At 39.1% G+C, this 15,838-nt stretch overlaps 1 protein-coding gene across 6 annotated transcripts in view; it reads left to right on the forward strand.

Annotated features, from left to right (window-relative positions):
- Nucleotides 1-15,838, forward strand: part of atp8a1 (ATPase phospholipid transporting 8A1) — a 276,718-nt gene that overhangs the window by 127,917 nt on the left and 132,963 nt on the right. For all 6 annotated transcript variants that reach the window (XM_052045257.1, XM_052045250.1, XM_052045267.1 and 3 more), the window contains 3 exons: nt 7,219-7,324; nt 13,100-13,182; nt 14,328-14,377. In XM_052045257.1, the coding sequence (XP_051901217.1) occupies nt 7,219-7,324; nt 13,100-13,182; nt 14,328-14,377 (239 nt within the window). The remainder of the gene's footprint in view (nt 1-7,218; nt 7,325-13,099; nt 13,183-14,327; nt 14,378-15,838) is intronic.

The following is a 15,838-nucleotide window of genomic DNA, read 5'->3' on the forward strand; positions in this document are numbered from 1 at the left end:
TATCACCATGCTAGCAAGTTCTCCACATAACACTTACTGTCCACTTGGCAAATATCCCCTTTTCTTCTTTCCCTTTATTTCTTGTGTTTGCAGCTGTGTAGAGAAGGAACTTCCATCAATGTTGAGTTTCTGATAACATCAGAATCTCTCTGCTATTTGTAGGATGTTAATTTGGAAAAACAAAAAAGAGTGCAGATGCTGGAAATCTGCAATAGCTGAAATTGCAGGTGTATCCAGCAGGTCAGGCAGCAGCTGTGGAGGAGAGGAGCAGAGTTAAGGCTTCAGATTGAAAACTCTTCAAGTGTCAATCATCCAGACCTCTCAATTCTCATGAAGCAAGTCACTGATATGACGTAGAATACTGTAGTGTATAATTAGGTACAACAAGAGTATTTTGTTCATGTTGGAGATGAGTGTCACTTGCAAGGTCAACGTTTATTGCCTATTCCTAATTGCCCTTGAGAAGGTGCTAGTGAGCTGCTGCTTTAAACAATTGCCCTCTTTTGGGAGACAGCGCTCCCACAGCAGTAGTGAAGAATCATTGATATATTTCCAAGTCAGAATGGTATGTGATTTGGAGAGGAGTGGCGAGTGATGATGTTTCCATGTCCCTTGTTGCCATTGTCCTTAGTGTAGAGGTTGTGAATTTGGAAGGCACTGTTGGAGAAGTAAAAGTAACAGCAGTGTATTTTGCAGATGGTACCCAGTGCAGCTCCTGTACACCTGCTATGGGAGAGAGTGGTGGCCAGCAAATCACAGAAATACATCATGGTTTTGTCAGACACATGACTGATTAATCAGTTTTGGTTTCCATTGAAGTGGACTGCTTTAATAGCCACTTAGATGGTGCCAACTGTCATAGTCATAGAGAGAGAAAAAAACACTGAAGCAAGCCCTTTGGTCCACTGAGTCCCCATTGACTATCAACACTAATCCTACATTAATCCCCTTTATTTTTAATTCTCCCCACATTCCCTTTAACTCCCCCAGATTATTTCACTCACTGACACAGTATGAGCAGTTCATAGTGTCAATTAACCCACTAACTTGCACGTCTTTGGGATGTGGGAGGAAACCAGACTTCCCAGAGTAAACCCAGGCAGTCACGGGAAAAGGTGCGAACTCTACACAGACAGCACCCAAGGTGAGGATTGAACCTGGGTCTCCGGTACCGTGAGGCAGCGGCTCTGCTAGCTGCTTCATTGTGCTGGCCCAATGTCTCTGTCTTAACTATTGGAACTGCACAAGCAGGTCAAGGTTATTTCACATTTGTGATACTCCTCTTGTTGGTGGTGAAAAAGCTCTGAGAAATCGTGAAGTGAGCCAGTTGCCACAGGATACGCAGCCCCTTAGCCACAGGAAGTTTATTTTGGGGACTTGGCACTGGTAATGCTGTTGAATGCCAAGGATAGGTGATTGGATTCTTATTGGAGATGGTCATTGCTTCTATATGAAGAGCATTGAAGGTCCCCACCCAGAGTATCCCCTGTACCCTTGTTACTCTGAATGCTCTCTTAACTATTGTTCAATATGGAGGAGTAGATTGTTCAGCTGAGGGCCAATGGTAATTAACAGGATTCCATTCCTATGTTTGATCTGATGCCATGAAACTTCATGCAATCAGCAGTTAATGTTGAGGACTTCCAGAGCCATTTCCTCTTGACCATATACCACTGTACCACCATTTATTGGGTCTGCCCTACCACTGGTAAGGATATATCCATGGATTATGATGAAGATGTCTGAGACTTTAGCTGTCAGGCTGTTACTTTATCAGTTTATGGAATAGCTTCCCCAATTGTGATACCATTCCCCAAATGTTCATGAAGCGGACTTGGCAAAGTTGTCTAGGTTGGGAGTGACTTGGCTGTGACGGAATCTGATGTCGTAGGCGATGCTGTTTGTTTTTATCCTCACTTTTATTGCAATGTAGTGAATTTGATTCAACAAGCTTGCTCAGATATTATGGCACATAGTTAATAGTTGACCATATTGCTGTGTGTCTAAAGTCACCATAAGGGTGACTGATTTCCTTCTCCAAAGGGCAGCAGTGAACCAGATAGGGGTTTACAAAAATCTAGTAGTTTCTTTCCACCATAATTGAGACCTGATCATTTAACAAGTTGAATTTTAAGTACCCAAGGAGCCGTGATGGGACTTCAACTACTTTCTGCATGCCACTTGCTGTAATTTAAACCATCATGCCATAGTTCCCTTATTCCATAAACAACTAACATGATAACATCTACAAGACACAAGATTCTGCAGATGCTGGAATCTGGAACAATGCACACAAAATGCTGGAGGAACTCAGTGACATTTTGGGTTCAGACCCTTCATCGGGACTCCTTCACCAGAGTCTTGATGAAGGGTCTCGACCCAAAACATCGACTGTCTATTTCCCTTCATAGATGCTGCCTGACCTGCTGAGTTCCTCCAGCATTTTGTGTGTATTGTAACAACTACAAGATCTCTTGTAGTATTGCTTATTGAGTGATAAATGATCTTCAAAGAATGCTGTGGGATCTTTCTTCATTTTGCAATCACAGACTGGGCATTGGTTAATGTCTTATTCTAAAGATAGCACCTCTATAGCACCATCTGGTGCTGCATTGATGTATCTAAATGGGTCGCATTTTAGTTTCATATTAGTCTCAAACTTGAAAGAGAATATTGCCACTGACATCTAAAGTTGCTGATGTGTAAATCAAGAGATGCACACCTTTCCTATTTACCTTTTGGCATGTTATACAGTTATTTAAGATAAGATATCTTTATTAGTCACATGTACATCAAAACACAGTGAAATGCATCTTTTGCGTAGAGCGTTCTGGGGGCAGCCCACAAGTGTCGCCACACTTCTGGCACCAACATAGTATGCCCACAACTTCCTAACCCATACATCTTTGGAATGTGGGAGGAAACCAGAGCATCCGGAGGAAACGCACGCAGCCACTGGGAGAACGTACAAACTTACAGACAGCAGCCGGAATTGAACCCAGGTCGCTGGCGCTGTAATAGCATTGTGCTAACCCCTACACTACCGTGCCTGCCCAGGTGATTTAGAGTTCCAAATCTTTCAAATCCTATATGTAGACAGGCTTACCAGTAAGAGATCACTGCAGAAACTCAGATTGTATGTAAAAGGTATGTATTTAATGAAACTAAACTGTCACTGCAGCTGCGTTCCTTGGTGCCATCTCAAATATGTATTGTAAGTTTGCTCTGAATTCTGTTAGATGTTTGCTTAAAGTACAGGGATCCAAATCGAAGCTTGTGCTGTCAGTGGAAGCCACCTTCAATCAGACATCTCTCTTCACAACATTGGTGGCACTTGTAATGCAGGAGCATATTACATATGGAGTTGTAGTTTCCACACAACTAATTAATATAACCTGCTACCCTCAGAATCCTATGGAATATAGTTTTACCTTTACACCAAATGCATAATGTTGACCTGCCCTGTACCTGATGTGATCTATTTAGGATCTGCAGTAACATTTGACTTCTGAGTTTGAAGATGATGTGTTCAAGACTTAGACAGAAACTTAAGCATGTGATCTAGTTCAGTACATCAGTGCTGCTCCAGGGAGCTGCTACTGAATTGCTCTCTTTGGCTAAAGCATTAAAAAATTGGCAGTTTATTAAATCCAATCTTTCAACCATACTATATGTCTTCAAAAAGCACATTTGTACGTAAAATTAGTGAAAATTCAAAATGTGCTGTGGTGTTGCTTTAACTTTTTGGAAATTATAAATCTTTTGTTAGCTTTGCATGTTGCCAGTCTTATTTTTTATGGGCTTCTTAGAAAATTACTGTCATTCAACCATCTGAGAAGTTTGGTGGGCCAACAGACTTCAAGACTTGTGAAAGGCCAGCACAGTCCCCTGCCAAAAGTTGTTTGTTAGAAAAGTATATGTAATGTCAAATTCGGGTTCAGAAAGCAACATTGGATTGAGGGGGAGATATAAACAAAATAAAACCATTATTTTAAAAAATAGTCAATAATTTTTTAAGGATATGAAACTTCACACTTCAAGTAAGTTTTTCTGCATCTGGGAGTTGTTTGTCAATAATTAATATGCCATGGAAAAAGGTAAACATTGTGCAGTGAGCAAGGACCAATTTTCTCTGGCTAGTTTAATCCACATCTAAGGTACATTCAGCAACCATATGTTTGAATGATGAATCAGATGACCAGGAGCCATTTTTGCACAGCCTTCGCAGGAACAGAGCTTCTCCAGCAGCTGCTTCCCCATTTTTATATTCACCAATTCAAATATAGTTGCAGAAGGGTTAGAGATTAGATAGAAGTACTAGCTAGGCATCTAGAGCAGCAACACCATCAACAGTAAAGGCTCTGACCCTAGAAATCCAAAGGGAAAAAAATTAAAAAGAAATGTCTGATAGTTTCAATCAATTTATTTTCTAACTTTCTAAGTTAATAATCAGTTTGTCCCAGCTCTGATAAATTTTTGGGTTCTCTAGCTGAATAACTTGGCTTTGTATTGACTTCCACACATTAATATCCAGGTGGCACCTTTAATTTCATAATCATTCTCAAATGATTTAGCCAGATTTATATTTTTAAATAGATTGGAAACTGTGATATAGGTAATTTGACTGTGTCAATTTCCTTAGAAAAATATCGCACTTTGCTAGATGCCATCTGTGGTGAAGCCCTGAAGTGAAGAATAGAATTTTCTTCTTTTACTAGTTACATCTGATTTAGTGACTGTTGAAAAAATTATAGCTATGGTGTCTGACATGTCACAGAATTTTAATTTCTCACCGCAAGCAATGAGCTAATTTCCTCATTCAAATTTTTGGTTGTATTGTATTACTTTGCTGAAGATGCAAGTTACTTTAATCTTCTATGCTGCATTACCAATTAAAGTAAATGTACAGTGATTGCAAAAAATTAATGTTACAGACTCATTGGTAGAAGTTACAAAAGTTTTACAGCAATGAAAACAAATCGTCCTCTCTCATATCTTTCCATTGAGGGGTATATCCACCATCAAAGCTGTTATTATCCCTAGACTTTTTGGATTGTTTTTATCCCTAGGCTGGGGTCACCTTTAATAAATGGCCACACCTCTGCTAGCCAGGCGTTTCACATTTATCACCACCTGTTTATGCTGTTCCAAATCCAAAACAAAAAGTGCTGCTGAGCACAGTAGAAAAATGAAAGCTGATCCTCGTGCACTGAGGTTTCTCTTAAAGATTCTCTTTAAATGTGTCATCGTCCCAAAGGCCAGAATGAGCTGTAATCTTCAAAAACTGCATGAGCCTTAAAATTATCAGTAACACTCTGTCCCCTTAAAATCAAATTTTTAAGTGTTAAACAGTTTTTATCACCAGTTGAAATTTTCAGTTTTATTATGAGTGATTCAATGAGACATTGGAAGGGATCTTGGAGTACAGATTCACTGACCATTAAAAGTAGCACCACAGGGTATCAAGCAAAGTATGAGTGAAGAATGGGATTTTGAAGAGAAGTTGTATGGAGAAATGAGAGACTGCAGATTCAGGAATCTGGAGCAAAAAATAAACTGCTGGAAGAACTCAGCAGGTCGAGCAGCATCTGTGGAGGCAACAGGGATGTGTCGAGACCCTCCATCATGATGAGGGTGGTAGAGGAAAGATGGCCAGAGTATAGAACCGTGGGGAAGGGGTGGGGCAGGAGCTGGTAGATAAGTGAGATCAGATGATATGGGGGGGGGTGGTAGGTGATGGGCAGATAGCCAGGTGGGGGACAGGAGAAGGGATGGAAAAGGTGAACAAAAGAAGAGAGAATCTGGGACTCTGGTGGAAATGGGAAAGGAACAAGGTGTGGGTTACCTGAAAGTGGAATGTGAAGTGTTGTTCTAATTTGTATTTGGTCTCTCTGTAGCAATGAAGGCAGAGGACTGATAGGTCATTGTGGGAATGGGAAGGGGAATTGAAATGATGTGCATCTGGAAGCTCAGGATAGCATTGCAGACAGAGTGCAGGTGCTCTGCAGAATGGTCAGCTTGTCTATACTTGGTCTCACTGTTCTAGAGGAGACCACATCACAAGCACTGAATGCAAGAGATCAGGTTGGAGGAGATGCACATGAATTTCTGCTTCACCTAGAAGGGCTGCTTAGGTCCCTGGATGTTGGTGAGGGAGGAGATGAAGGGGCAGGTGTTGCACCTCCTATGGTTGCAGGGGAAAGTGCCAGGGGAGGGATGGAATGAGTAGACCAAGGAGTCACAGAGGGAGTGCTCCCTATGGTAAGCACAAAGGAGGGAGAGGGATAATGTGACTGCTGGTGGGATCCTGGTGAAAATGGCAAAGGATAATACACTGGATGCAGAGGCTGGAGCGGGGTGAAAGGTGAGGGGCAAGGAAACTTTGTTCTCTCTGGGGAGGGGCGGAGGGATGAGAGCAGATATTGCAGGAAATGCATGTGAAGCTCCATCAACTATGGTAGAGGGGAAGCCACACTTCTCAAGTAAAAAGGAGGACATTTCAGAAGTCCTAGAGCAGAAAGCCTAGAACAGATGTTGCGTAGACGGATTAACTGAGAAAAAGGAATGGTGTCCATACAGAAGGCACGGTGGGAGGTACAGTTGAGTTAGCTGTGGAAGGTGGGCTTAACTGTAGATATTAGTGGCTAATTTGCCTCCAATGATGGAGATGGAAAGGTCCAGAAAAGGAAGTGTCAGAAAAGTTGTATTAAGTTTATATAACTTCTAGAAGTTTTTACATTCTTTGTTACGGAAAGCATAAGGAGGTACTGTGCCGGGTACTGTATCAAAATTAGTATTAAGGAACATTGAACAAGCTGGTCCCTTTCCCTGGTAGAGTTGGCTGTGAGATGACCTGTTAAAGATTTTCGCAGGAATGAAAAGAATTGCTAGGGTGTATGTACTTACAACATTTCCATGTGAGAGAATTTGGGAGAACCTATCTACCCAGATGAGTCATAAGCATGTAGAAATTACCACCACAAGGATTGTTTCAGCAGCATAGCAGCCTTTTAAGGAAAAGGTGGATAAATACTAGGGAGTAAAGATTGGATCCGCATTGTTAATAGGGATAGCTGAAGTGGGACCAGATGACCTCTTTCAGCATTGTAAATAATGCAATTATAAGTATTTTCTCTTGAGAAATATAAGCATGTCTTTTATAAATCCGGCTGACAATCTCTTTTCCTGAGTGGTGTTAATCTTTTCTTCACATTTTAGCCCACAGCACCCGTCATCTGTGAGTTTTTAACAATGATGGCAATTTGCCATACAGCAGTACCTGAGAGGGATGTTGACAGGATAATCTACCAAGCCTCATCTCCAGGTGAGAATTAATACCAGATGGGTCAAATTAATTATGCCAAATAGTTGTGTCTTAATTAAGAGCCTATGCATGTTAAAGCGTGTGTTCTCTTTGCAGCAGGGTTGTAACACTGTCATATGATCTGATTCAGCATAATTTGTTTCCACACTGTTCCAATCGCAAGCTTGTAAATGTGATCAAAACCCAAAATCTCATGATGGGATATTTAACCTAAATTTATGGTGGTGACATTGCAATTTAAATGTATAGAGCAGCCACTGGAATCCATTTTGGGCATTCTCGCAGTTTGTACCAACACTCATTTAGCTTCATTTCAAGTATGTGAGTTAACCCTGAATTTGTATGGCTGAATCCTGTCTCTCTTTATGGCAGTAGAGTTGTCAGGTCATGAAAACAGCCATAAGGAGATCCACATGTGGTGTGATGCTGGATCAGCAATGCACAAGTCTGTTGGAACAGATCAAATGACCATTGAACCACTGGAACCAAAGTGGATCAGACATTATTATAATGTTTGTTGTAAAGCCATAAGACCATAAGGTTTAGGAGCAGAATTAGGCCACTTGGCCCATTGAGTCTGCTCCGCCATTCAATCATAGCTGTTTTTTTTTAAACTCCATTCTCCCACCTTCTCCCCGTAACCTTTAACCCCATTACCAATCAAGAACAATTAATCACCACCCCTCCCTCATCTCTGCCTTAAATACACCCAATAACTTGGCCTCCACAGCCGTCTGTGGCAATGAATTCCACAGATTCACCACCCTCTGGCTAAAGAAATTCCTCCTCATCTCAGTTTTAAAGGCAGTGATACTACACGGAAGTAATGCATCATTGTTGGAGGTGTTGCCTTTTGAACAAATGCACATGAAATGCAGATTTGGGATTGTTGTAAAGATCCTGTATCACTTTGAAGAGGATTGTTTAGAAAGTGGTTGCAGTATTTACCTGAATAACACTTATTGCAGTTTAGTGGAAACCAATTGTCGTGAAAATCAGAAAATTGCAGATACTGAGAATCTGAAGTAAAATGGGAATTGCTGGAAATGCTCAGCAAGTCGGGTAGTATCCGTGTAGAGAAACATTAAACTTTTCAGTTCGAAGACCTTTTCATTAGAACTACAGTGAGTTGTTTCGAGAGGCCCTGAGGATGTGAAAAATAAATTATCTTCTGCTGGAAGGTGAACTCCATAATTTTTTTTATATATTTAAAGCAATCAGCTGTGGTGTATTTTAATATTCCTTCCCACCTTGAAAATCTACGACTTTGATATTTTAGTTCCTCTCCCTCGTATTTCCTCATTATTTGTCATCCGTTTTGACTCTGCAATATCTTGGACCATTTATGCTAAACGTATTTGAAACTGTTGATGGGTGCAGTGCAAGTGAGATTACCAATGTGTATCAAGATAAACTTGCATGAGTTTGTTATTTGTATTGCTGGTGCCTGAAAGTTCAGACCTCTTCAAGTTATAAGAAGTCTCTTCTTATAAATTGAACATTGCTGAAGACTATTGAAAAATGCTTTATCTTTTTCTTTTTATTTCATTTGTATCAACGTAGCACTGCAATTTAACTTGTGGTGCATTAGAATCATCCAGATAATTCACTGTCCTGATTTAGGATTTCTGACCATATATTGGAGGGTTTCTCTTTGGTCCTTAACCCTGCATCATGTGCATGATACACTGAGAGTTGAATTTGGGGTCAAGTAGGGAAATTATTGGAAGAATGGGACTTTGGCATGAAGGGAAGATTTTATTTCTTTTCTGTCAATGACTTTGCTAATCTATACAGAACGAGTTATCTGCTTTGAACTGAAGCAGTGTTGCTTATGTGTGATTGTTATCACTGTAATCTAGTTGTGACATGCAGCTGTTTCAAGGCATTGAAATCATTTAGCTCTGCTTGAGGTTTACTTTGTTAAACAAAATGTTCGCACAAGTTGGAATATATTTTTATTTAACATTTGTACCATGAGCACTGTCACAACTTGCATTTGTAAATTCCACAAGCACTACCAGATTATCATTTTATGGCTACTCAAGGTGCCATGTTATTTTTGAAGTCTTTGGTTTTGAGATCATTCCTGCAGGTTATGGATTTTTTCCAAGTTACTAATACCCAGTGCATTTATGGCATTACAATGAAATTTCTAATGCTGCAAATGCACTTGTTATTGGTTCGTTAGAAAGAATCCATTACATGCAGGAGTAGATGATCATCCTGCAAAGACAGATCTACTTTCAAAAGTAGTTTTCTCTTGATTTGTCTATAAAATAAAAAATCAGTTCTTCTAAGAAATGCAACTTCTGTTAATTATTTCTAATGCAGATAGGAGCTCTTTTTGGAAGACCTCAAGAAGTGATCAGTAATCAAGCAGCACTGTGCTCTGAAATAAAGTCTAATGCCCTAGCCTAAATTCTGAAACTCCTTGTGTAACAGCATTGTGGGAATGCCTTCACCAAAATGACTGCAGCAGTTCAAGAAGGCAGCTGACAATTGCTACCTCAAAGTTACTTGGGGATTGGCAATAAATGCTGGCCTTGCTAGCAACGTCCACATCCTGAAAATAAATCAAGCCAAAAGAAAGATTCAGCCAGAGGGTGGAGAATCTGTGGAATTCATTAGCACAGAGAGCTGTGGAGGCCAGGACGTTGGGTGTATTTATGGGTGTATTGATAGGTTCTTGATTAGTAAGGGGGATAAGGGTTACAGGGAGAAGGTGGGAAAATGGGATGAGAGAAAAGAGAATCAGCCATGATGGAATGGTGGAGCAGACTTGATGGGCCGAATGACCTAATTCTGCTCTCGTACTTTATGGAAACTGGAAAATAGGATGTACTTTTCAACCTTCTTTATAGGTTTTACTTAATCAGGGTCTGTTTCTCAGCAATAAGAGGAGAAGGTTTGAAATACTCAGTAGATCAAGCAGCATTTGTGGAGAGCAAAACAGAGTTTAGTTTCAGGTCAGTGGCCTTTCATCTGTTCTTCAGCACACAGAATTTGATACCTTTCTTGATTCTTTTAAACACCCATCTCAAGAGAACATCCTAGTTGTGTCTCAGTTCCTGAAGTATGTTGGCTTGTAGTAACTCAGTTCTTGAGATGTGAATCTTGTACTGATCAATACTTTAAGAAATAAAATTGCCCCAGTGCTGGTTCTGGGTATAACATGTCAAATCAACAATAGCTTTGCAAATAGTCGCTTATTAGAAAATTACAATGTAGTTTACAGATTTTTATTAAATAGAAAACACAGATTTATTAATTCCCTTTTTTTTAAATGCCAGCTTAAATGAGGCTGAATTTTGACAAAATAATGGTATTGATTCTTTTTCTCTCCCAGATTATTCTGGAATGCAAGGACCTGTCCGTCAGGCTCTGTTTTATTTGGCAGCTAATACAATTAAAATAAACATGCAAGTTCCCAAAGCTGCAAATGACATTTAGTACTCAGAGGGCTAATGAATCTTGTCTAATCTTTTGGAACACTCGTCCCTAAGATCTTAAATTATTCATAAATAAAACTGCTCTGTCTTGTTGCATTACTTCAGCACTGGAAAGTGATTAAGTGTCCGTGTGTCCTGATTTTGTTTAATGCAAGACACCTGTGTTCCCTTTGATCCTCAAAAGTTCTTCTGTTGAGTAGTTTAGCCACATACAGCAAGAAGGACTCTGGATACCAATCTTAACCACAATGTTACTGTACCCATTGAGTTAATTATCATTTCACATTGAATTAATGGCCACTTAAGCAAGATACCAGGTGGCATTTGAGGAATTGAACCCCAGCAAGTAGTCAAGGGTTGGAGTAAAACAGAAGACAAGGGTTGGAGTAAACTGATTTTGGCCATTACCTTGGCTGCTAAGTGGATGATTGAACAAAATGTAGATTTAGCCCAAAGACTATTTATCTCGGCATTACTTCACCCAGAAGTGTATAATTGCACATCTTAACACTGGATAGTAAATCAGCAGAGAAGCTTGGAATGCTTTCTGCTACCTAATTGCAGGATGTTGATTTCTAATATCCCATTACTCTGGCTGAACAAAACCAACAGCTTAAACTATGGATGAAAACGTGGATCTCTCCTACTCTGTATCACACAACCTCTCGTCAGAAGGACTTTTGAGGTGTCAAAGGGCACACAGATGTCTTGTAGGTTGTTAGGTTAATTGGCTACTGTAAATTGCTGCTAATGTCAAGTTGAGTGGTAGAATCTGATGGGTTGGGGGCAGAGAAGAGTTGATGAAAATTAGGATTAGTATAAATAGGTGCTTGATAGTTGGTGTGTACTCAGTGGGCTAATGAATCTGCTTCCCTGCTCTATGACTTTGACTACTTAGCTAGCCAACTACCTGAACTAAGGCATGTATTCTTACATGCTTCCACAATTATTAACTCTGACTTATGACACCTCTCAAAATTTAAACCACAGAATCTGAGCTTCTTCATAGTACCTGTTTCTCCTTGAGCTAGTGTATTTGAAGCTTTTTATATGTAATATGACCTGGGAGTAATTATAAGTGCATTAGCTAGACGTGACTGGGGAGATGCTGAAAGGCATTGTTAGAGATGCAATAAAAGAGCAGTTGGATAGAGATGGACAAATTAAGGACAAGTCATGTCATATCAACAAAAAGGTTGTATCTTGCAAATTGATACCTTTTTGATTTGGATGCCAAGATTTTAGCCAAAGGGTATCCCAGAGTACATTGCTTTTTTTTAGTAAACCAAGGAGACAATGTTTCTTTACGAAACTAAAGCAGTATTGAGCTGAATTGAAACTGGCTGGAAGGATTTCAGCAACTAGGAAGAACGTATTTTGAAATAGATTTTGATTAGCCAGGAGACCAGTCATCACTGGTGTCCCACAATGTTGGTGCCGTGTTTTATTTCTACTGGTGAGAAATTCATTCCAAGCTTGAGAGCAAGCTAATATCCTCTTTGAAGCTTCTTTGTTACCTTTTGTAATTTGCAGGGAATGATCCTGAGGTGACACAAACACCTTTTTAAACCCCTTTTGTTTCTCCCAGGTTGTCATGCTGATGTTGATAGCATGTTGCAAGTGGGAGTAGAGGATTTTAGAAACAATTTTGCATGTTCCCATTCTGGAACGTTGCATAAATGTGCCAAAAACTGATTTGTGCACATAGTTTCTCTGTTAAATGTGATATCTGTTGGTGAATGCAATGAGGGATCAATGAAAAATGTTGGAAACTCAGCAGATAAAGTTGCATCCATGGAGAAAGAAATAATTGGCATTTCAAGTCAAATACATTTCATCAAACTGGATCCGATGTGGTTTTGATGCACAACTGCAAATATTTTCAAAGACCTGTTGTAGTGTGTAGCAATTTTTAAATTAGTGCTTTTTTTTCTTTTGAGTAATGTTGTATGTCAACTGAACAGAGCATTTTCCCCATTTTTTGATAATAGTCCCTTAATTATGGTTTGTGTGAAGTTCAGTTCAGCCACCTTCTTGCTCCAAAACAAACTGATCCAGTGTTCTGGAAAAATATTACTTTGATCTGTCCAAAGGCAAATATATTGCTCTTCCAGTGAATTTTGTCTTTCTCACACATTACATTTTGGGTGTCTTCTGCACGCCAAGGGTATATTGGCTGATATGACATATAATTGCAGATATTTAATTTGAAAAAGTACAACCAGGTGATTTGTGCATAAAGTTATTGGTTGTTGCATTGTACAAGTCATCTCTATAACGTTTTACCATTTGTTGACAGAGATATAATCACTTTATTTTGTAGATGAAGGAGCACTAGTAAGAGCAGCAAAACAATTGGGCTTTGTGTTCAGTGGACGAACCCCGAATTCTGTCATTATAGAAGCTGTAAGTACATCACTGCTTTTGATCTTTGAGTCAAAATCTTGAAGATCCCTTGGGTGTGGGAAGTCAGACTCCATTTCCATAGTTAGAAATTCTCTTGATACGGATGCAGTCTTACCATGAAAAATCTGTTGGGTCAGAAGAGTGCAAAACTTTTAGATATTTTAACCTCGCAAAGTTTATGTGGGCATTTTTGTTCTGCATTGCAGAAAGTAAACAAACTCTGCAGGTGCCAGCCCATTGTGGAGATGTGGTTCAGACTTTTCATACCTGGGGCTGGTTGCAGATAGACTGCTTATCGTTGTCACAGGCTCAACATATTGCATGATTGTATATCTGTTCTGTGGAAATTTTAAGTTTTCCTGATACCACTGTATGAAGAAAAAGATCTTTTTCTTATTGAGTATTCATTTCTTGGGCCAATATGATGAAAAATATTTATGTGCAATTTATCTGGTGGCTGATATAGACACAATATAAATGCTGTATTACTTAGGAAGCTGGGGAGATCCAACATTTCAGTAATCGAATATTATTCACACTTGTTGCACTCAAACTCCTACTCCATTGAATTATGTATGTTGCTGTAAATTGTGTTTCTATCTCTAAACCTCTCAGGTAGATAAGTAACAAGAGTGGTACAGTAAATGCCTGATAATCCCCCATCTGACAGAAATCCCGACAATTTGGCGTCTGGCTCATCAAGTGATGTTTCCCACTCTCCCTTCAAATTGAGCATGTTCACTGAAAAGTTCACAATACTGTGTAACATCCCTTTTTTTAAAAAAAAGGTGAATTAAAAGTGTGTTAGGGTATTAAGTAGAATAACATTGAATAGTCCAGAATATCTGCTAGTCCGGCACCACCAGTCCTGAGTTTACTGGATTACCAGAATATTACTGTACCATGTAAAATTTACCCTTGTGATGTACTTTGTGATTGATGGCCTGAAAAGAAAACAATTCACTCCAGTATTTACTGGAACTACACAAAATCAATCTAAAACCCTTTCCTTTCATTATTTTTCATCAGTTAAGTCACTGCCGCTATCTTTTAACCTGTGTAACTGAGGTTCAGAGAGACATAACTGAAAACTATAGATCAATTGGTTTAATTTTGATTCTTTCGTGTCTTTTTCAATTTTACAGCTTGGGCAAGAAGAAAAATATGAACTGCTCAATGTTCTTGAGTTTACAAGGTAATGGTTCTTCAAATTATGTTAAACAAATCTATCTCCTGTGGCACTGCAGTGAATGTGATCACGGTATTATCCTTCTCTAATGCCTTTGTAATACATTTCCTAGTGAGGTAATTCATGGGATGTGGGCATGCTGCAAGACCAGAATTTATTGCCTTTCCCTAATTGTTCTCAAGAACATGATGGGTGAGCTGACTTCTTGAACCACTGCCGTCCTTGCTGTGAAAGCATTCTGCAATGCTTTTAATTTGAGAGATCTCAGAATTTGATCCAGCAACAATAAATTAATACATATTTTCATGTTTGCACAGTGTACAATTTGGATGATAACTGGAACATATTATGTACAGTAAAATATTGTTACACAGTAAAATATTGTTACATACAGTAAAATTCCAGTAATCCAGTAAACACAGGAGTTGTGTTATGCATCTTTTGCCCTCAATCTTCTAGTTGCCAGAGATTGTGAATTTTGGAGAAGCTTTCAAAGAAACCTTAGGTTGGTGCAATGCATCTTATAGATGGTACACACTGCAGCTATAATGCAAGGGAAGTGAAGGGGTCAATTAGTTAAGGTGCTGGATGGGATAACCAATCGAACAGGCTGCTTTGTCTTGGGTGGCATTGAATACTTCAATAGTATTGAAGCTGAATGCACAGAAATACTAGAGAGTATTCAATCACAAATCTGACTCGTCCCTTGAGGATGATGGAGAAGCTTTGAGGTATTGGGTGGTGTATCACATTTCACAGAACACCTAGCCTTTTGTCTCTGTAATAATGTGATTGGTCCAATTAAGTTTCTGCACTTCAATGTTGATGGTGAGGAATTCAGCAATTTTATAAAAGCAATGAATGACAAGGGAAGTGAGTGAACATTCTTTCGTGGAGATAAATTGTTGAGTCTCTTCTGTTTCCTCATTGTCTTCTCTTTCCATAAACTTGCTTGTCTGCTTCTTTGTCATTCTAGTTGTCCTTCAATTCATCAGATATCTCTCTCAAATCTCATGAATATAATTAGAAACACTCTTGTGCAATAGGTTATTCACCTTGACCACTTCTATTTTGTTTCTGTCAAATACATGCTTTCTTTTCCCTTTTCTTGACCACTTACTCAGATGCCAGAGATTTGATTTAACTTCAAGGAAACATCGCAAAAACTGATGAATCGTTTGAAGAGTTGATTTTCTCTCACTCAATAATGTACTAGTAACTCTCACAATTTCCATTATAAATTGAGGTTTTGTTATATAAAACTTATCACAGTAAAGCTTTTAAAATGTCTTCTCCAGTTTCTTAAGGTGTAACTATAAGGCAATTAGTCCCGAAATTAGGTGCATTCCACATGTTGCCTTCACTGAATTTGGCTCTGTCACATTTCAAAAACATTACACCATGGCCACTGGATTGCCATATAAACAAAGTTCATTCATCATTCTTCAGGGAACAGTCTGATTACTG

The sequence above is a fragment of the Pristis pectinata genome, chromosome 2, assembly GCF_009764475.1.
Source record: "Pristis pectinata isolate sPriPec2 chromosome 2, sPriPec2.1.pri, whole genome shotgun sequence".
Classification (NCBI taxonomy): Eukaryota; Metazoa; Chordata; class Chondrichthyes; order Rhinopristiformes; family Pristidae; genus Pristis; species Pristis pectinata.